General features: G+C 44.3%; 1 protein-coding gene across 1 annotated transcript in view; it reads right to left on the reverse strand.

Moving 5' to 3' along the window:
* Window positions 1-2,069: 2,069 nt before the first annotated feature.
* abcc12 (ATP-binding cassette, sub-family C (CFTR/MRP), member 12) overlaps window positions 2,070-22,826 on the reverse strand; it is a 52,983-nt gene continuing 32,226 nt past the window's right edge. The window contains exons 15-29 of the mRNA XM_071534567.1: window positions 17,429-17,519; window positions 16,657-16,707; window positions 15,588-15,686; window positions 15,348-15,451; window positions 14,548-14,721; window positions 14,009-14,235; window positions 13,096-13,233; window positions 12,022-12,211; window positions 11,789-11,878; window positions 7,159-7,348; window positions 6,095-6,254; window positions 5,247-5,325; window positions 3,167-3,280; window positions 2,756-2,920; window positions 2,070-2,669 (exon numbers count right to left, since the gene is read on the reverse strand). Of these exons, the coding sequence (XP_071390668.1) occupies window positions 2,577-2,669; window positions 2,756-2,920; window positions 3,167-3,280; window positions 5,247-5,325; window positions 6,095-6,254; window positions 7,159-7,348; window positions 11,789-11,878; window positions 12,022-12,211; window positions 13,096-13,233; window positions 14,009-14,235; window positions 14,548-14,721; window positions 15,348-15,451; window positions 15,588-15,686; window positions 16,657-16,707; window positions 17,429-17,519 (1,965 nt within the window). The 3' untranslated portion in view covers window positions 2,070-2,576. The remainder of the gene's footprint in view (window positions 2,670-2,755; window positions 2,921-3,166; window positions 3,281-5,246; window positions 5,326-6,094; window positions 6,255-7,158; window positions 7,349-11,788; window positions 11,879-12,021; window positions 12,212-13,095; window positions 13,234-14,008; window positions 14,236-14,547; window positions 14,722-15,347; window positions 15,452-15,587; window positions 15,687-16,656; window positions 16,708-17,428; window positions 17,520-22,826) is intronic.

Raw genomic sequence — 22,826 nt, forward strand, 5'->3', positions numbered from 1 at the left:
TAATCTGCTCTCTCCTCCTCCTCCTCTCCCCTCCTCCCATCTCCTCTTATCTCCTCCCTCCTCCTCAGTCCTCCTTTCCCCTCCTCCTGTCTCCTCCATCCTTGCCTCCTCATTCCTCCTCCCACCTCCTCCTGTCTCCTTTCCTCCTCCCAGTATCCCGGGCTCCTCCCACCTCCTCCCAGTCCCCTCCAACCTCTTCTCTCCACCTCCAACCATCTCTTCTCCCCTCCTCCTCATTCCTCCTCCCATCTCCTCTTATCTCCTCCATCCTTACCTCCTCCCTCCTCCTCATTCCTCCTCCTGTCTCCTCCATCCTCGCCTCCTCATTCCTCCTCCCAGTACCCCGAGCTCCTCCCACCATCTCCCAGTCCCCTCCAACCTCTTCTCTCCTCCTCCAACCATCTCCTGTCTCCTCCTCATTCCTCCTCCCACCATCTCCTCTCCCCTCCCCCTCTCTTCCCTCCTCCTCATTCCTTCTCCCACCTCCTCTTGTCTCCTCCATCCTCGCCTCCTCCCTGCTCCTCATTCCTCCTCCCACCATCTCCTCTCCCCTCCCCCTCTCTTCCCTCCTCCTCATTCCTCCTCCCGTCTCCTCTTGTCTCCTCCATCCTCACCTCCTCACCTCCTCCTCATTCCTCCTCCCACCTCTTACTGTCTCCTCCATCCTCACCTCCTCATTCCTCCTCCCACCTCCCGTTTGTCTCCTCCATCCTCGCCTCCTCCCTGCTCCTCTCTCCTCCTCCCACCATCTACTATCTCCTCCTCCCTTCTCCTCTTTCCTCCTCTACCCATCTCCTCCCTCCTCTTCATTCCTCCTCCCACCTTCTCCTGTCTCCTCCACCCTCGCCTCCTCCCAGTCCCCCAGGCTCCTCTCACTTCCTCCAACCTCCTCCCACCTCCTCTATCCCTCCATCTTCCCAGTCTCCTCTCACCTCTTCCACTCCTTCCTCTCCTCAGTCACCCCGGCTCCTCTGACCTTCTCCCACCTCCTCCTATCTTCTCGCGTCTCCTCCCATTTCAATCCTCCCACCTCCTCCCGGTCTATCTGGCCTATCTCTGATCCTCATGTTCATTGATCAATAGGAATGGGATGAAAAATGTGACAATACGTATCGTGGGGCGATATCAGCTCCATGTTATTCTGCTGTAGTAATCACCAATGAGACTCTTGACCATCACAGCTTCACAAGCTCTCCATCCAAATTATATTATTGTCACTTTGTAACAACATTTTTAAATTGTTGTTTACATTCTAGCAGCCAATGGCATCGCTAGAAAGATCTGTGGCTCAGAAATAAACAGAAAGTCAGACTTTGTTGTCACTGAGCTTTTATTTATTACATCGTATCGTGAGATAAGCATGTCATCGCTTCCCTATTGATCAGCCCCTCTGATTGTTCCCGTGGAGCAGTGAGGAGGCTTTTTATTGGAGGTTGTACTGCAGGTGCTGCGGTTGGGAGGCGGGGGTGTAGTGTGGTGGGGGGGTGTAGTGAGGTGGGCGGGTGGGTGGGTGGGGGATGTCACCATTGTGGGTGCATTCGTCTAAGGGCGCCTGGTATCCTCCCAGTCACATGACGAGTGACACAGCCTACTTCTCTGTTCTAAGAATTCACACGTAACTTACGTGGGAGAAAAACATCAGGAGAAAAGGAAATGTACATGCACTTTGAATGTTTTTTTTTTAAATGCATTTGGTCATCGAAGTGTTTACTGGTCAGATTTTTTTTTGTCAAACTTTAGTTTCCCCTCCATTTAGTCTGACATGAATCTTTATGATGTAAATTCATGGTGTAAATCATATTAAGAGGTATCAAGCTGAGGGTAAAGGCTAAAAAAGCATAAATTGATGTTTTACTGACTGTTTTATATTCGGATTGGTGGCTGTTTGACTTATAATAACCACTGACTGGCGGTCATAGTTTAACCACTTTAACTTTTTCCAGCACATCACTGCTCTGAACTCAGCTTTCACAAACACACCCATGGTTCAGTTACAAAATTTTATTATACACATATTCATCATGCCCTTCGTTCAGCAGGTTTGAAATTCACATTTAGCACGTTCTGAAAAGGTTGCATAAAAAGACATAGAAAATCAATAAATACAGTAATGTCTGCATCGTTCATTTATGTGAAAAGGTCTAGAACATTTCACATGTAGGATATATGTTTAAACGATCTATGAGACAGCATACAAAGATTTACACTGTGCACAACAGACAAATACACCACTATTTAGAGATATTAGTTTGACAGATGAAAAAACTGGTGCTGTATGGCTTCTGTTGCTTGGAATCGCCTCTAGACTCATTTTCTTCATTAGTGAAGCCCATCTCTGCTGTTGATTTACATTGTACAATCAGTCTGTCTAGCCCAATAGAGTAACAATGGATACCTTTAGATGCACACCGGTCCAGATTACAATATGAGAACACTGTGATAATATTGTATGGCTCATGTAAGTGTCTTAATATAATTATATTCCAGTGATTATTATGTGGTGGTGCTTTGGTATCGCAGTGTTTTGTGTTGTCGTGGTGTTTTCCAGGTGTCACGGTGTGTTGTGGTGTCGTGGTTCAGGTGCCGACGGTCTGAGCAGCGGCCAGGAGTGCGGCGAACAGCGAGTGCGGTCTTCGCTTCAGCACCTCCGGACGGTCGAACTCAACCGCCTGCCGGACACAACGCATCATCATCAACGTCAGACTAGGATCGGGAGCACACAAGGTCTTTATCGATGTGCGTGCTTGTGTATTACCTCTCCGTTGTCCATGACCAGGATGCGGTCCGCCTGCAGCACGGTGTTGATGCGGTGGGCGATGGTGAGCACGGTGCAGTCCTGGAAGGCGTCTCGGACGGTGTGCTGGATCAGAGCGTCCGTCTCTGCGTCGATGGACGCCGTCGCCTCGTCCAGCAGGACGATCTGTTCGGATGACAGGAGGGACGGTGAGGACGGAAAGACGGATGTGTCGGGACAGGAGGAGAGTTAGGATGGGGTGAGGTGGGGTGGTGGGGGTGGGGTGGGGTGGTGGGGGTGGGACGAGGCTGGGATCGGACTGGTTCAGATGAAACTTTAATGATCCCTGTGGGGAAATGAGGTTGTCATACAGAAGAATAAGAGAGACAGTCAGACATAGAGACAGACAGATATGTAGACGGGGCGACAGACCTTGGAGTTGCGGAGCAGTGCTCTAGCCATACACATCAACTGTCTCTCCCCCACAGAGAAGTTCTCTCCGTTCTCCATCACCTCCGCCTGTAGCTTCCCTTCCAGCCTGGAGATCTGAGGAGAAACACAGGACTATTAACACTACTACTACTTATATTAATACTAGTGCTACTACTACTACTATTACTACTACTACGACTCCATATATAACTACTGTTATTACTAATGCTATCAATACTATTACTACTAGTACAACAAATCGGAAATAGTATTATTTGTTTGTAATGTAAATGTACTCTGTAGCTTCTGTACAATGGAGGAAGAAACGATAGGACACCTATTTTGTAACTGTGTTTACTGTGACCTGTTCTGGACAAAGGGGAAAATGTTGTTTGAATAACAGAATGGGATAGTATGTGATGCCCCATCTTTGCCCCGCTGGCTGGTGTGAACAGCTGCCAGACAGCAGACCAAGACTGTTTAGCCTGTACTGCCCCCGTCAGGAAGAATTCAGTTTTGCAGTCTAACCTTGGTTTAGAGGTTTTGGCTTTGGAACAACCTGTCTGAGGAGTTTAGGGTAGCAGAATGAGTATCTGCTTTAAATCACTTCTGAAAACCTTTCTTTTTTTATGTGATATAATCCCATTATTTTTAGTATTGTTTTAACCTGCAAATATTTTGTATCTTGTCATTCTCAAAATCTGTAAACTATTTTTTTTTAAAAGTGCTATACAAAATTATGTCATTGTGCTACTACTACTGCTGGCACAAATATTACTACTAATAATAATGCCAATTCCACTACTCTCACAACTAACACTACTGTTACTAATACTACTACTGTTACTACAAGGGTTAAGGTAAGGATTACCAACAATTCCACCATCACTATGACAACCGCTACTACCACTACTACACCACTTCTACTACTCCTACTTAGCGGTGGGTGATATGGACAAAATATATATCATGATATTTTCAGATACTACCATGATTCAGGATATGTGTATTATTGTTTATATGTTATGTATATTACACAATTAAAATAATAACAAAGACAATGAGGAACGGTCAAAGTATGTTTTCAGGACCTATATTAATGAATTCTAGTTTAAAAAGATAAACAAGCACTTTACCATTTTTTAAATGGTAAAGTTAAAGGACTACTTGCATTGGTACCAAAATCATCTCTGTGTCTCCAGTAGATAGCTCTGTCTGGTGCACATGCATAATTCAACAAAAAGAATGCATTTTTTTTTCTTTTCTTTTTTTTGCATTTCTAAGAATGCACTTTAAATATGAATATCTCTTCCTGTGAGACTTTCAGTGTAACTTACTTTGTTTACACAGAAAGTGAGTGAAGTTAAACAGACAGCAATAGTTTTTTGTGCTGTTGATTTGTAATGGACGTAACTGATGAAGATTGAGAGTTGGTTTACAGAAGTTATGAATCTATAGGCCAGAGATTCCTGGACTTGGACTTGGATGGCAATGACAAGGACTTGGACTCTGACATGATCATTTGAGACTTGAGTCCGACTCAAGTCTCAAGTGATCGTGTATTAAATAAATGTCAAATACATTATTTTGAAGTTTTAAATAGGTAGGTAATGTGTTTTAGTATACATAGCAATGTGTTTTTAACTGATTTTTAACTGATTTATAACAGATATTAGCGTTCTGATGCAACTTTGCAAACACAATTATAGGCTCCTCATTTACAGTGATGGATAACCTTTAACAACTGAATTAGAAGTGTCCGGAGTTGTTTTCTATGCGGTATGGCAAAACTGATTTAAAAATATAACAGTCAGAATTAACATTAAAGGGATGGAAAACAAACAAAAAAATGAGGAAAAAACTAGGTGGGTGTCAGGGCGAAGCTTGTTGTTAAAAGTTGAGTATGGATGTGTGTAATCAATATAACTATGTGTGATGGTTGTTTCCTAATATTTCGGACGTTCTGTCAGCTTATTATCAGCTCTGTGTTAGCTAGGACAAAGGCTGTCATTACCTTAGCAACCACACACTGAAACGGTCTATAAATCTACTGAGTTCCAAGCTGTACTGGGTAACGTACTGAGTCCTTCATGTAGGTCTTCTCCAGCGACGCCCAAATTTCCTCGTCACTGTAGTTGTTAAAGGGGTCCAGGTTGTACCTGTAGGCAAACACATACACCGGAACACAGTTGGTAACCAAGGACTGAGCCCACCTGAGGGAGCAGTGTGAACTGTGTGTGTCTGTGTGTCAACGAAAAGCGAGGCCTGTGATCTATATAGCGGTCAATTATGTACATGATAAAATGACAACACATGGCTCCTGCATGTCTCCATATGCCTGATAGCTGATGTAACAATTGACACAAGCTGAATGGCCTTGTAGCAGCAACCACAAGACCACAGTGTAAGTACAATTCCACATCTGAAGCTGTCAAACACCATGACTGAAGTTTTCTGTACTTTCTTTGCCCCTGATTAGCTTTTTCACACTTAACACATGATGCACTTTGTGAGTGATTTAAATGCTTTGCCATTGCAATGTAACAAGAAATGAAAAATCTAACAAGTAGTTGTGTCCTGCCATGGCATTTAGGGCTATGATTACAAAATAACTTATGTGATGGAAATTGTTCACTTTGTTCTATTTGACATTCCCTACATTGACTGCAGATATTTCCTTGAAGACATTCTGCAATGTTGGAGAAATCGGGGTCCATCACCAAACCATGAGTCCCCAAGTAGTAATTCCCCCCCTGAAGGGTGAGGCGAATGGTATTTTCTAGTAGCATTTAACACCTGAAAGCTGCCATTAATGGTATTTTCATGTAGGAAGCCCGTACCTACAATCTTTCCCATGTGACATGAATGCAGTGTGAAATCCAGAGAGAGAGAGTGAAAGTGTGGAGAGAGGCGTGGCTCCGAGGTTACCTGATAGTGCCAATGAATAACATGGGGTCCTGGGGAATGATGGACAATTTACTGCGCAAGTCCTGCAAGCCGATGGCTGTGATGTCTGCTCCGTCTATCAAGATGGTCCCAGCAGCCGGCTCCACCAGCCTGAACAGAGCCACGCCCAGAGAGGACTTCCCTACAGACACACAGGACAGAGCAGGACTTTGAAGAACAAGAGAACACCCTGCTTTGATTGGAAATCCTAACGAATCTAAAATTCAACCATTCATATGTTTATTTTCACTGATTTTCACTGATTCACTGGTTTCTGGGATCCACAATCTCCCAGGACCTAAAGTGGGCGTCCAACATAGACACACTCATCAAAAAGGCCCAGCAGAGGATGTACTTCCTTCGCCAGCTCAGGAAGTTCAACCTGCCTCAGGAGCTGCTGATCCAGTTCTACTCTGCAATAATCCAGTCTGTTCTCTGCACATCCATCACTGTCTGGTTTGGATTGGCCACCAAACAGGACAGTAAGACTACAAAGGACAGTCAGGACTGCAGAAAAAATCATTGGTGCCAACCTGCCCTCCATTCAGGACTTCACCATCTCCAGAGTCAGGAAACGGGCAGGAAAGATCACTGCAGACCCATCACACCCTGGACACAACCTGTTCTAGAGTGAAAGGCCCAGACCAAGGATTTCCTCCTGCTCCTCCTCCCCCATCATCATCATCTGTACAATATCTGATTGTGTATATAATGTGTGTATAATGTATAATAACGCATGTATGTAATGTAACCTGTTACACCAACTACTCCATATTTATTCCAGCATCTTTGCACTATTGTCAACTATTAGGCTTATGTACATATATATATATATATATATATATACATATATATACATATACATATACCTATACATATACATATACATCTTTCTGAAAGCATCTTTCCAGAGAGTATCAAAGTTGTCCATGTCCATGGGGTAGGATTGGGCCAGACAAAATGCAGGATCTACCAAGGCTAAAACAAACAAGGATTAAACAAACACCAAGAGTTAAGGGTAACTGCCTTTGGACCCAGGTCCTTACCAGAGCCTGTCCTTCCCACGATGCCAAGCTTCTCCCCAGCTCTGATGTGCAGCTTGAGCCCGTTGAGGACAATGGGTGTATTCTCCCTGTACCTCATCTTATAGTCCAGGAAGGTGATGGCTCCTTCCTGGGGCCAGTCTTCTGGGATCTGCCCCCCCTTCATTTGCCTGGGGGCCTCAGACACACAGGTCTGCATATAACAAATAGTAAATGAAGTTATTATTATTATTATTATTATTATTATTGTTATAACGAAAGTTCGGGAACGAGACCACGCCTCAAGCACACATTCAATTTCCTGCTCCACCCTATTTAAATGTGCCTAACCATGACCTTTTCTCTCTCTCGTATATCTCAGTTCTCTCATTTTGCGTACGTTCTCAGACAGACCCAGCTTTGATAAAAACTTATACTTAATCGATCCCTTACCTGATCTCGTCATGGATCACGAGCTCCAGCTTTTCATCTTGGACAGTGACCTGTTTGACCAAGATCCACCAAGATCTGCGGTCTCGGAGTCTCCCCTGTCCGTTGATCAGCCTCAAGCACCGGTTCAAAGTTCTCAGCCATCCCGGTTACGCTCGGTGATCCAGGTTCCTCAACAGCCAATCGTCCATTACTCTTCATCCAGCAGTTCCAACGAGATTCCCCCCTCACCTCCGCGTTCCTACAGAGGTAGAAGTCGCCATCGTCGTTCGAGGGGAGACTTCCCCTCTTCCACTCATCATCTCTACAACCGTTCAAGATCAAGGCGATCTATTCCCAGGCGAGGCCAACAAACAACTCCGGATTCACCCCAAACATCGTTGTGCCACCGACATATCTGACTGGACAGTCGCCCGCTTGCAGCATGTCCTTAAAGAAAAGAAAATCTCCTTCCACTGCAACGACAACAAAGCAAAACTTTTTCAGCTTTACACAAATTCTCTCCGCACTAATCCTCCTCCAGCGACAACATCAACAAACACTCCCGTGCTTTCGGGTACTCAAACCAACGTCGCTGCCGTCGGGACTAACCCCGATGACGTCATCACGCCACCTAACATGGCAGGTCCAGATTTTTCCATGCAGTACGCAACCGTTAATCACGCCATTTCACTCATCCGTCTTGTAGGCCAAGGTGCTTGGTTAGCCAAAGCAGACATCACCAGTGCCTTCAAAGTCCTCCCTACACACCCCGACTACTGGCGTTTTTTCGGCATCCTCTGGAAGGGTGCTTATTATTTCTCCGTCCGTCTTACCTTTGGGTGCAAGAGCAGCCCCAAAATATTTGATTCCCTCTCCGAAGCACTCTGCTGGATCATCACCAACAACCATAAACTCCCATATGTCGTCCACCTGCTAGACGACTTCCTCATCAGTACACCACCATCCACACCCCCATCATATGGTCTCACGACTCTGACATCTGCTTTCTCCGAACTCGGTGTCCCTCTCTCCTCAGAGAAAACAGGCATCACACTTGACTCCCTGTTTCTTTTGAACTACCTCCTTACTCACACATGCATCAAATGCCAGCTACTCGCTCTGCTGGGCCATCTCAATTATGCCATACGCATAATCCCTTCAGGTCGATCTTTTCTCTCTCATCTCCTGTCCATAGCCGCTGCCGTACCTTCTCTGCATGCCCACATCGTCCTAGACGATGCATGCAAGATGGAACTAAGGCTATGGCAACACTTCCTCTCCTCCTGGAATGGCATAACCTTCTTTTACGAAGACCACATCACCCAGCCCGAGGACATCCAGCTGTACACCGATGCAGCTCCCTCTATCGGATTCGGCGGCTATTACGGAGGAAGGTTGTTCTCGTCCGAATGGCCGTCTGAATTTTCTTCCCTCTCTCCTTCCTCCTGCGGTAGCAGCACTCCTTTGGGGGCACGAGTGGTCCAAGAAGGCCATTCTAATGCATACAGACAACACAGCAGTCGTCGACATAATTAATAAAGGGCGGTCTCACTCACTGGACATCATGCAGTTTATGCTCAGGCTTACTCTGGTCTCAGCTCAGCACCAATTCATCATCCACGCCAATCACATTCCCGCTTACAAGAATACCATCGCTGACTCCCTGTCTCGCTTCTCATTCCAGAAATCCCACTCCAGTTCCACCGTTTTCAGACACCACCTTCAACTAACCCCACAGCTCCAACACCTGGCCTCAGCATCCCAAGAAGCCATCCTCAATAGCCTTGCTCCCCGAACACTGTCATCATATTACAGGATGGATTCACACTTACAGGATGGAACTGCTTCAAGGCCTTTCACACATGCCACAATCTGCTGTTTCCTTCCTTAGATGTTTTAACCTTAACTAATTTCATCACCTACGCCCATTCAACCCTCCATGGCAGAACTTCAACCATCCACGTCTACATCAGTAGCATCAACTTCTTCGTCAAATTACTCACCGGTGCCCCATGCCCTTCTGTCTCTCACTCCCACATCAGCATGCTAAAAAAAGGTCTTCGAAAGGCTGAGCCGCAACTCCCATCGAAACGGTTACCCCTCACTTCAGACCTCCTCACACGTTGCATCCAAACCCTTGGCCTTCTTTGGGTTTCTGTGCTGTTCAGACTTCACCTCCACCACCTCCATCTACGATCCGTCTCGCCATGCAAGTCTTTCTGACCTCTCTGTCCACGCTCCCGACTCCCTTGTCTTCAACCTCAAATTTAGCAAGACCGGCCAACTTGGTGTCACATCCCATCATGCTGTTTCGCCTAGATTCATACTTAAGTCCATTCGAACCTTTATACAACTACATAAATTCCAGACTAGCTCGCCACGCTTCACCCCGAGACCCTCTTCCCGGAGGGATCCAACACGCTTCTGGTTCCACCAACATCTCCGCCGAGTCCTATCAAAATCAGGAATATCCCCTGAAGTACACTCCGGCCACTCATTTCGTATCGGAGCTGCTTCCACTGCTTCTAGGCAAGGAATTCTTGACCATACGATCAAAATTCTCGGCCGTTGGTCATCTCAAGCCTACCACAGCTACATTTGCAGCAATCTCAGTGACGTTCGAAAAGCCCATGCTCATCTCTGCGTATGAAGCTCTCTTTGGGGTATATGATGGAGCCAAGAAGACTTCATCAGCGAGACAGTGCCCCCACCCTGAGTCTCAATTCCCTGGTTCCTCGAGCTAACCATCGACCCCAACTCATTCGACCCCCTCAATTCATCCCTTCATCTCGACCCCTGATTCATCCCTGCACCCTCGACCCTTGTTTCATCCCTCCATTCTCGACCCCTCTGTCCCTCAATAAACCATCTAAATAAATCTCATAGTGGTGTGGTCTTCGTTAGTGAAATGAAGTTATTATTATTGTTATTATAACTAAAGTTTGGGCACAAGACCATGCCTCAAGCACACATTCAATTTCCTACTCCACCCTATTTAAACACGCCTAAACATGACCTTTTCTCTCTCTCGTATGTCTCAGTTCTCTCATCCCTCCCCCCTAACCCCTTGTTCTTCTCTCTCAGTACAGGAACCACAGGGGGAAATGATGGAGCCAAGAAGACTCCCCATCAGCGAGACAGTGCCCCCACCCTGAGTCTCAATTCCCTGGTTCCTCGAGCTAACAATCAACCCCAACTCATTCGCCCCCCTCGATTCATCCCTTCATCTCAACCCCTGATTCATCCCTCCATTCTCGACCCCTCTTTCCCTCAATAAACCATCTAAATACATCTCATAGTGGCGTGGTCTCTGTTGTGAACTACATAATCTGGAATGAATGGATAGATAGATAGATAGATAGATAGATAGATAGATAGATAGATAGATAGATAGATACATACTGTACATACATAGATAACATTTAAAAACATACAGAGGGAATAAGTATTCTGCCCTACAGGGTATTCCGTATTTGTCAGACCTTGGGCCCTATTTTCATGAATCAAGGTAATGGTGCTAGCACACTTGGGTGTGACCAAAGGTAAGGCAAGTTTATTTATATAGCACATTTACAGCACTGGCGCACCTGCAGCACAATTGTAAAAGAGGTTGGAATTAATTATCAGTAGGTGTGGTAGGGGCTGGCGTCAATCATGGTAAAGAGAAAGCTGAGCCACAAAGTGCAGCTCACGATTTATCAATTCATTCCAACTCTCACCTGTGGTCATGAGCTCTGCGCAGTGGCCAAAGGAATAATATTGTGGACACAAGCGGCTGAAATTAGGTTTCTTGGCAGGTGGCTAGGCTCACTCTCTGTGACATGGTGAGGAGCTCAGCAATCCAGGAGGACCTCAGCCGCTGCTCCTCCACATTGAGAGGAGCCAGTTGAGATGGTTCACAGACACCTGGTAAGGATGCGCCCCAGGTGCCTCTCTTTGGAGTTATACCGGGCATGGCCAACTGGGAAGAGACCCCAGACATGTTGGAATTAATACATCTCCCAGCTGTCCTGGGAGAACTTTGGCATCCTCCAGGAGGAGGTGAAAGACGTTGCGGGGGAAAAGGACGTCTGGGCTGCTCTGCTTGCCCTGTTGCCAATGCAACCCTGACCCGGATGAGTGGCAAGAAAACTGATGGATGCTAGTGGATGCTAGTGTCCAGACAACCTGTGTGTAAGTAGTCATCATCTGTCTGAGCAAGAGAGGAAGTCTGGAGTCTGACCGTGATATATTCCTGCAGCCGCTCCACCGAGTTGAACCTTGCCTCCACCTCCGTCGACTGCCTCACTACATACTGCAACATGCCTGTTAGCTGGTCAGCACGCACAAACGCGCACACACACACACACACACATACACACATATAAACACACATGTTGCAGAGGTTTGCAATATGTCCTCGTAAAAATAAACCAGACATGTAAATTCTGTCTGTACTCCAGTGAAGGGGTTTACCTGTATGGTGTAGGACAGGGCCAGGCCTTTCATGGCTGGACTGATGACATCATTAGAGCTGAGCACTACAAACAGCGCCACCAACAGAGTCATGGTTGCAGACATGAAGTCCAGCCAGAAAGACAGCCAACGCGTCCCACAGTGAAACAGTAAGTAGTGATTGGAGTTGATGTCATTCAGGGATTTGAACCTACAACATGACAAAGGACAGTCTGTTAATACACCACCTCACCCTGACTAGCTAGACTCTCGACAGCTGGAGCTGCAGGATCTATGCAGGATCTATGCAGACCACAACCAAATAGTATTTGCAACAGGAACTAGCAGACCAAGGTCAAATGGGGACACTATGAGAATGGTCCTGTTGTGGTAAACCCCACCCATTCAGTGCTGCAAACACTAAGGGCCCTATTTCTGTGAATCAAGGTGCAGACCCAAGCAGTGCCACAAGCTCATGGCACGGCGCAAGCCAACCTCACTTGTCCAACAGATTTTGGTAATTGCATGACCAGAGGCACTGGCACAGTTGTGAAAGGGGTTGGATTAGGACAAATACATTATCAGAAGGTGTCATTGGGGTTGGCATCAATCATGGCCAATCAAATCAGCTCTTCTCATCCCTGTGCATTCCCCACCATGGCGTACTGACAGTTTCGTAATGGAGAGTCCAGACTGGCTTCTTCCAATGGTAAACTGATGTTCTTGTCGCAAGGCATGAATACACAGCACCCCAAATATGCCTCCAAATCAAGTCCCTTTTTAAGCTGAATTCACGTTTCTGGAGATATTGAAAGCCCAGTCACCATGTTTTTCATGCATAATGATGCGCACTGACCATTTTATTTTGGAAGACTTTTTTTCTTCTTCTCTTATCTCTGAACTACTGCGTTCCAGAGTGGGAATACCATCATGGCATCAAGGAAATCATGTTCATTTCATGTCATGCCTTTTGTTTTACAGCAAAGGAAGGACCTAAGGCAACCAATAAACTACTAAACAAATCGTCATGTGTAACAGTCAATATTTGCAATTACTAACGGTTTTAACAAAAATAAAGGTATCCTGATATCTTACAGTTCTACGTAGCTGTCTCTCTTGTTGTAGGCATGGATGGTGCTGAGGCCCTGTAGGGTGCAGGTGGTGAGGGAGATGCAGGGAGAGCGACTGATGTTCTCCATCCTCTTCATCTGACGGATGCTCCTCTGGAACACACTGCAGGGAAACCATAGATGATATCCAGGATACCTAAAATACTTTCTGTTTAGGGACACTCAGGGTTCTAAACATGCTTAATACTCTATTTATGGACGGTAAGAATCTATCTTTAAACTCCAGCCCAGCTTTTGTGTTCTTAAATCCTTTTAAATTGAATTACAGTATCTGGCTATACAAAAACTCACATTGCACAATAAGATGGGGAACTACTATGCTTATAGATATTATCTATATTGGTTGATTGACATTCTGTACTTGTCACTATGGCAGGTAACCAACCATCCCCTCTTTCCAAAAATCATATTGGCAGAGATGGGTAGTAAAATAGTGTAGGGTGCTGGTGGCTCACACAACCGCCAGCTATGTTATGCAGACAAGTTTGGAAGGAATTTCATGCTAATAGGACACTGTCAATAGAAGAGCATAAAAAGACATTTGACTTAAACTTAGTCAACTTAAAATTATAACCCTAGTAAGAAACTAGCTTTTTAACAGACCACAGTGGCTAAGTCAGAATTAACTACCTACTCTCACTTGCCTGTCAACTAGGATTTTAAAATGGAAAAGGACCTCCAAATTATGGTTGGTTGTCCGCCAAAGTGCCAAAGTGTTGACTAACTTACCAACCAATTATAATTTACCACCATTGGCTGATCATAAGTCATAGGTCATCCAGGATCATCATAGGTCATTATGGACAACTTCACCGCAGAATGAATTCCTTTTTATGGTCCCTGTAGAACGTAGTTTTAGTTTGCTGGTGTTAACTCACAAGAGAATGAGAGTGAACACAGCTCCCATAACAGCCACAGCTACCAGCAAGGGGGGGAAGATGGCTGAGATGGTGATGATGGTGTAGGTGGAAAGCAGACAGAACTGTAAGAAAGCGTCCATGTTGGGGGGAAGCACGGAATCCACCTCATCCTGATCTTTGGAGAAGCGGTTGACGATGCGGCCTGTCGGTGTAGTGTCAAAGAAACTCATGGGACTTGCTATGATCTGAGAAAGGGACATAAAGTAATCTGCTCTGTCAGGCGGTCATTGGCAGCTGTCACTGTGGCTTCTGCCCAGTCTAAAAACTACTGAGCAGTGCTGTTTTCTAAACACCAAACACATACTAAGATGGTAATTTTAACTTGATAAGTGATTTTTCAAGGGACTGTTTTGATTTTGGGGGATGAAACATGGGGGGGAACCAGGCATGAATTTAATCTAGTTATGATGGGTTGACAAGGCTTTCTTTCATCTATAAGTCAAATTCTTAATGAGCATATTTGAATTATCTAAATGGCTGGGGTTCAGCCATCCTACCTTCTTGAACATGGTGTCGTGGTGCTTGGAGGAGGCATGCAGGGTGACCTTAGTGAAGGAGTAGCCTTTGATGATGCCAAGTGCCACCATGGCAACCACTGTCAGGCCATAAATCATTTGGTAGAAGTGCAGGTGTGGGTTCTCCGAGATGTTGCCCTGGTCCACACTGGATGTCTGGGGCAGAACAGAGCAATCTGAGGATCTCAGTGGAGACCAGGTTTAAGTGTATAGATGTTTGCAAATATTGAGATAATAAAAGGTAAAGATGGGTGTGGTTAGACTGTGTACAAAATTACTATTTTGCTGTAGGAGTAGCAAGAACGTTTATATCTCACGGTCACAGCATAAAGACACGAGTATGTAGCCACCTCCAAGAAAAAAACGCAGTGTCACTCTAAAATCGTACATCTTGCTCCCACAACTTACAGCGCTCCGTAGTATCCTCCTATTTGTTGGCAGTTAGGCTTGAAATAACTGTGGAGAGACATTCAAGGGGAGCTGTCTGAGTGTGTGTGCAAGACAGAGAGAGAGAGGGACAGAGACAGAGGTAGAGAGTGAGTTTGTTGATGCTTTTTTTGGGGGGAGGGTGTTCAATGTGGCTGTCATACACTTCAAGACTCACCACCACTGAAACTGAAATCATTTATAAGCCTAAGCAGGTTGCCTTGGGTCTTCTAACTTGGTTTAGAATGATCTAAAATAGCTCCAACTGTGGGAAGTTCTGTGCTATCCCCTCTGCACAGACTGATTGAGAACACCTGAGGGCTGGTGGGACATCATGTGTGTGTTGTGGTCCTCACCCCGTTGCCCTGCTCCAGCCAGTAGCTGAGCCACCAGTTGCTAAAGGCCGTGGTTCCAACCAGCAGGATGATGACCATGATGGTGAGGAAGGTAACGATATAGCCTGCAGGAACAGAGTCACACCAAAACCTCAACAACCTGTCTATGATTGTGTGCATTGTGTGTGTTCACTTGCATATTGCTGCATAGGCATATGTCCATGCGTGTGTGTGTGTGTGTATGTATGTGTTGTGTCAGACCTCCAGCTGCCTGGCAATAGTACTTGTAGGTTCTCCAGTTGACTGCACCTTCTCTGGCGCTCTCCTGACTGACCAGCTGGTCCTCAGCCTTTGCAGAACCTTTAAAGGAGGAGAAGGATTTTACTGATCCGTACCAATATTAAAATGTTTTCCACCAGCTTAAACCTGTGTCCTCAGTGACTGGATTGTGTTCACATAGAGCAAAAACACATAAATCCAGATGTAAATGTGCCCAAGACTCACTGAAGATACACTCCCCCAGACACGTTTGCGTACATCAGCAAGAAAGTGTAAATGCTATGTGTCTCCAAGCCACACAACTACAGAAACGGGTGGCAGGCAGTTTGTATAATAACTGCAAGCAGGACAAGCTGTATACTATGAATATATTACAGGAGGAGGTGATCACAAGAGACACAATGTTAAGGAAGCCTGAGCCTCAGATCTGCTGCATTCCTGTTGGACCAGACAGGACCTGATAAAGCCTGGAGGAGAAATATCTTTTTTTGCTACAATGTTTGTATTGTTGCTCTAAAGACATGCTAGATATGGAGGTAACGGTGTGTGCAGTAGAATACTGTGGTCTAGGAAGACGCCTCCAGCCTCGTATGTCAGGGATGAAGAGAAGAATGCTTATTTTCTCATCGACACCCATGTATGTTTGATAAAGGAGTGTCAACAGGTTTTATGGACCAAATTGTCATGACATTCACTCAGTACATAAATGACCATTGAAACTTTACATTAAAATAAGAAAAAAAGAAATGATGTTGAAACGATGTTGGGACAGGTACTGTGGATTCTGGATTATAAAACAGTGCAACCCAGGCCACTCTCTGTATCTAGACCTCTGGAACGCTACAGTGGATGTTATAGAACACTGCAGCATTTGTCAAACTACGGTTTGGGAACTTTTGCGTCCCCATACTAAAATGGTACAAATAGATATTAATGAGCCTGGCTTCCAGCGTGAGACTGTATTTCTTCTATTTAGACTCCTGGTTGACCCTGCACCAACGTAAAAATCAACAACTTCAGATTTGTAGCTTATTGAGATTTTTCGACTTACATTTCTTGTCAGACAACGTTCCATCGTCTCTGTCATCTGACATGTCAAATCCTGGGAGGAGGCACAGATACCAGTCACCTCATTGCTGGGAATGCATTACATACAATACAGCATGGAGAACTGGGCATATTAGGTTAAGATATATGGAAGATAAGATCCTATATCTCTGCATTTAGAATGATGAAAAGCATAACACGAGAACAAAAATCCATTAAAAATATAAGAAATGCTTTCCCACAACTATGGTTGGTGTAAACATGGTGATGGGAGAGAGCAGGTATGTCACTGGGGTTATCAAGCGGGGTCCTCCCATCACAGAGGATTGGTTGAATTAGACTCATGGCACCTCCAGAAGGATCAACAGGAGGCTCTAGTGCAGCCCATCATAGGTTGCCCCAATAATGAATATAATCATATAATCCAGTTCATCTACTGCCCTTTATTAGCTTGAGAAACTGCTTTGGCACACCTTGCCCCTTCCTGCCCTACTACAAGCTTCCTCTAATGCATCTAATGTTGACTCTTTGTCACAAATTGTAACTAGTATTTCATACACTGTCAGTAGCCAGATCAGCCGTAATTATTAGCCTAAATAGTAGACACCACAACTTTGGCATTGCCTCTTAATCAACATAGAAACTTTTGTCAGATAGTTTCCTCTTGAAAATTAAAATGCTTCTTGAGCTGCATGGTTTTACTTTCATCCAAGACCAAAATATTGCAATTATCCAATATATTCTTTTTTGATAATCAGATAAACATCCTGTTTTACCTAGGTTCACTACCCCTTTGTCTGTGTGGTCTCTTAGCTCTGCCTCCTTCAGCTGGGCAGGGTCCCGTGGTGACACCTCCTCTTTCTGAGTCTGTAAAAAGGAAAGAGAAGCACAGTGTTACCGCTCAATCTGGACAAGCTGAAAAGAACTGACAGCCATCACCTAAAAGTTGAATATAAACCCTTAACCTAAGTCCTAATCTTAGAAAGAGTCTTACAATCTTACAAGATATATATATATATATATTTTATTATGGTTTATTGTTATATGGATTATAATTGCTGTCATAATAATAATAAAAAAGGCCATACAATGTACCATTTTTAACTTTAACGCTGCATGTATTACACTGCAGAATACATGCAGAACAAAGACTAAAGTAGGGTGCTCACTTATTGAATTTGATGATTAAATACAAAGTAATTAGTTTAAAACAGTATTTCTACCTGTTTTAAAATCTCACGCTTTTATTTTGAAGGCTAACAGCCAAACCGGAAGTCTTGTTTCTGGTAATTCGAGCTAGTCTTACCTATCGAGGCCGGGGTTACTTTATGGTTCATTTCTGTTATTTTTTTTTAACTCTGAAGACCGGTCTCCAGCAACTTCAGTTGTTTTGGAGAAAGCTGCAATGTACTTCTTCCGGGGATCTCCAGGACTGTTGTATGGACTAACAAACTTTGTCTGATTTTCTGCTGGCATGGGGGTGAGTAGATTACCTTGCGAGGCAGCTGGATTCGCGAGATCACGATCACGCAAGAATCAATCTAGCCAGGCTTCAAATTATGCGTTTGTGGCCGAACCACCGTGGTGCGGACCAATCAGCGTCCTGTGAGGGCAGCTGGGGGCGGCGACAGCGAGAAGCGACTGTTCGTTCGCAACAATGGCGGCTCCTAAAGAGGATAGCATGGATGCTGCTATAACATCAGTTATTTCTGAACTGGAGAGTATTTCTTCATTGAAAGAAGAGCAAAGAACGGCACTGAAGGCTTTTCTGGATGGAAAAGATGTTTTCGCTCTTCTCCCGACCGGTGTTCCGCGCAGGACTGCCCCCCCCGTACATGCCTGCCTCCCCAGTGTAAACACACGCGTCGTACAGTCCTGCCTCCCGTACAGCGCTGCCTCCCGTGTAATACAGCAGTTCTCCACTAGACGGCGCATGTACTCCACAATTGAATCTGTGCCCGTCTTACTCTCCTGAGGTAACCTTGAGTCTGCTCAGTAGTGTCTGCACTGGTCTGCTGCGGGGGGAGACAGCTTGGTACGACGAGCAAACAAAGGTGTATCTTGCAAATGTAGGCCTAATACTTTGAATTGGAATATTTGACTGCTAACCGTTCTTTACCCAGAGCCAGGCGAACATAAGGCCTACTTAAAATATAAAATAAAATAATAATAATATAAAATATTGGGCTACTTGTACAGTCAGAATAGTTTTGTCGATTTTTTTTGTCAAGTACAATTTTTAAATAAACTAGTTAAATGCTATTTCTTCTCAGCTTCATTTTGATATGCACGCAGGCTAAGCTTGCTTCTTGTTTTCTTACCTCTTCTGTGTTCAAAGCAAGTCACAAGGCAGTCTGAAACCAAACAGGCACCGAGCTAAAGGTTTTAGACGGTAGTACAGATGTTGAAATGCTATTTTCAGGCAAAACACACATATTGCTTGTTGGTATACTATCAGCCTACCATATCAACTATGGAAAAAAGTTATTTCTCTTTTCTGCATATCTGTATCCCCAGACATGCCATCCACAGGTTAGTGTTAGATAAAGTGATTTGATATTATATGAACTAATTCAGTAAAATCTTTGAAAATATTGCATGTTACTGTTGAGGGTAAAACTTGTTGATTTTAATCACCTTTTCCTGTTGCATTTTCTCTCCATGCCTCTCACATGCAATACATTGAAGACAAGTTTGTCATGATCATTGTGGTAACTCTCAAAAAGTTGTAGGCCATTTCAAATAGGCCGACCCAATGCAGTGTATTGTTACTGAGGGTGTGCTGTATGCTACAGTGAGATAAAATTTCAAACAGCAGTCAGTCAGGTGTTCACCCTCCAACACCCCTGGACCCAAACAACCATATTTATGAGCAAATGCTCATTAATATGCTTGATTGGGTTCTTGCTGTGTTAGATCTGGTTAGATCTGTATAATGTATTCTAAGTGGAAAGGACAGCCTGTTCTACAAATGGGTTAAAGGGGTAAACGGAAAAAATCTGGTTTGAGGTTGTAGTTAAGGTTTTTATTTATTTATTTTATTTAACCTTTATTTAACCATGTGAGTCTCATTGAGATTACAAGATCTCTTTTTCGATGGAGCCCTGGCCAAGACAGCAGCGATACAGTGTTGCAGCATACAAAAACAAACATGAAGAGACATACAATAAAAACAAGGCAGTAAAAGAAGTAATAAAAAACACACAGAATCCTGCACCTAAAAAGAGTAGATGAGTCTAGCTAGGGAAGCATTTACAAACTCCAATTGAATCGGCCTCCAAACCCTTCACTGCATTTTTAAAAGCTCATTCAGCTGATTTGGTTTGGTTCATTTGTTGATGGCATTTCTCCAGTTCTTTGGTACAAAGATTCTACACGTTTTGATAGACTTAAATGTGGGGTAAAAACAACTTTGATATGAACTGTAGAATCTGTATAAGGTGATTCACCCTCTGTGATTATGCCTTTCTTTCTCGCTTTGTACGGTAATCCAATGCAAAAATGTAATAACTGAACCCAAATTGGTCTTTAGTTTGTAAATTGCAATCCTGGTTGATTTATCATTACTTGTGTATCAGAGCTAAGGCACAGAATCATTCACATTGGAAGGCATATATACAAGCCTGTAGGAGACATACAGGGTGGAGATGAGGTTCACGGTGCGCTTGAGTGTGTGTGTTGCAGAGGTGGTGGTTCACGTGGGAGTAGGCGTGTGCATGTACGGAAGTGTGTGCGTAAAGGTGCTCACTCACCTGTCACACAGATGAAGAGAGTCAGGCTTGGGTAGTAGCCGTAATTTTTGTTGACCGCTACTCATTCATTCTTGCTGCGCTGTGATAGCTCTGTGCTGGTTTTTTACAATAAATACACCAAAAGCATATTTGGATCTCAGCGTATCTGTCATCATAACCTCCTTGCGTGTCACAAATCTGCGAACCCCAGGACCCAACCTCATACTCTCAGCGGCTAAAAAGGTGTGTTTTTGGAAGCCGCAACATTTTGTCAACAAAAAAGGCGTTTAATGAAAATCATCAAGCCGCTCACGAGGGCCAAAGAACCAAGTCATCACGCAACGACCAGCCCGAGAACAAAGGAGCCACAGCTAAGTGCCAAATCACGCTATCCATTCACCTGGGAACAGGTAGGCCTGAACCTGTTTAGGTTTGGGGATTAAGGAATCCGCTTGGATTGAAATGCATTTTGTCAAATGAGGACAATGTATTGAATGGATGTTACGCTGGTTGCATTGGCGCATTGATGGTGGCGCAACTTCTCCGTGCTTTATTCGATTATGATGTCGGGACTTTGTGGCATAGATACGTGGCGGCTGGTGGTGTCTAAAGGCCTATTGCTTGTTGAATTGCTTGGATCGAATCTGCTCTGTCAATGAACTTAAATGCAATGTATGGATGAATTCGGATGCAATATTTTTGGATGACTTTTAAACGCAATGTCAATGGATGGATTTTGAATGCGCTCTTGAACTGTGATTGTGTTGCTCCACACAAAATACAATCTAAAGGAAATGAGTCAAATAAACGCTGTTGCTGAATGTTCAAACATGGAAAATGAAAAAAGAGAAATTAAACTGACAGCCAAAGCTTTGGAAAATAAAATCGAACGGCTCCAGCATGAGCGCAAAAGTGCCGTCAATAACATCAAAGCGCTTATTCCACAAATAAAAGCGCACATGAAATCAAAGGAAAATGCAACTGAAATCCCTTCACAATTGAACAACTTGAATGCATTGTGTAAAAAGGCCACCGACCTGCACAATGAATTACTGCCACTACTTCCTGATGATGAGGTTAAGAAACAAAACGAGTGGTTTTCTGGCATTATGGATTACAGTGATGCATTCAAAGAACAAGTGGAAACATGGATACAGGAAAATCTACATGAAAACTCAAATCAATTACCATTTCAGACAAATACTTCTGAGCAACCACCAAAGGAAATAAACCATGTAGAACAAGCTCCTGTCGAGAAAGGCAAGGATTTGCCTGCTGCTGACCCTCCAGTACCTGTTCCCATTGTACAAGATCCCCAGGATGAACTTCGGCCCTGTGACAGCATCTCAAATGCAACCAAGAGATCACGCTCACATCATTCCTCACGCTCATCTGCTCGCTTAAAAACTGAAACAAATCTAGCAATTTTGGCAGCAAAACAAAAGGCATTAATGGAAAAACACGCATTGGATGAAGAGGAGTTAAAGTTACGCAAAAGGAGAGAACAGTTTGCTTGGGAAGAAGAAGAATTAAAGCTACGCAAAAGAAGAGAACAATTTTTACTGGAGAATGAAATTGCTGAGGAAATGGCAAAATTAAGTGTTATAAAGTCACAAAGCAGTGTTGGCAGTAAAACAAAGTCAAAGGTTTCAGATGGGATGAACTCATACTATGAAAGAACACGCTCAAAACAACAATTTAATGTCAATGTCACTGAATTTGTGCCATCACTGCCAGTCAAACTAAAACCTAATGCAATTGAAACCATACAGCTAGCTGTGAAGCCTAAAGTCACTCACTTACCTGACATAAAACAGCCCCCAGGTCCTTCTTACATGCTCCAACGTTACCTAATGGCCCCGGAAGATCCTGTGACCAATGTTACACAAACTGACGCATCACAAAATGACAGTGTGCTGGACATAATGAGAAAACAAAATGAAATTACAACACTCCTAATGCAACAGCAATGCCTCTCAGCACTCCCAAAAAGGGAAATTCCCATTTTCGATGGTAACCCACTCAAATACCATTCATTTATTAAAGCTTTTGAAAATGGAGTTGAGCGAAACACCAATAACAACTGTGACAGACTCTACTTCCTTGAACAGTACACCAAAGGACATGCAAAAGAGCTGGTGAGGAGCTGTCAGCACATTGAGTCGGACAGAGGATATGTGAAGGCGAAGGCTCTATTGAGAGAGCACTATGGCAATGAGCAAAAGGTGGCAGCGGCATACATGGAAAGAGCTCTGTCATGGCCCACTATTAAAACGGAGGATGTGAGGGCCCTCCAGGAGTACAGCCTCTTTCTGTGTGGATGCTGCAACGCTATGGAGGATGTGCAGTATTTAAATGATCTGGACACGCCCACAAACATGTTGGAAATCATCAAAAAACTGCCCTACAAACTCCGAGACCGCTGGAGGTGCCACGCATGTGG

Source organism: Centroberyx affinis, unplaced genomic scaffold (assembly GCF_046629955.1).
Source record: "Centroberyx affinis isolate AG114_WGS23_722 - 3 ecotype Tasmania unplaced genomic scaffold, CSIRO-AGI_Caff_v1 ptg002581l_1, whole genome shotgun sequence".
In the NCBI taxonomy this organism is placed as follows: Eukaryota; Metazoa; Chordata; class Actinopteri; order Beryciformes; family Berycidae; genus Centroberyx; species Centroberyx affinis.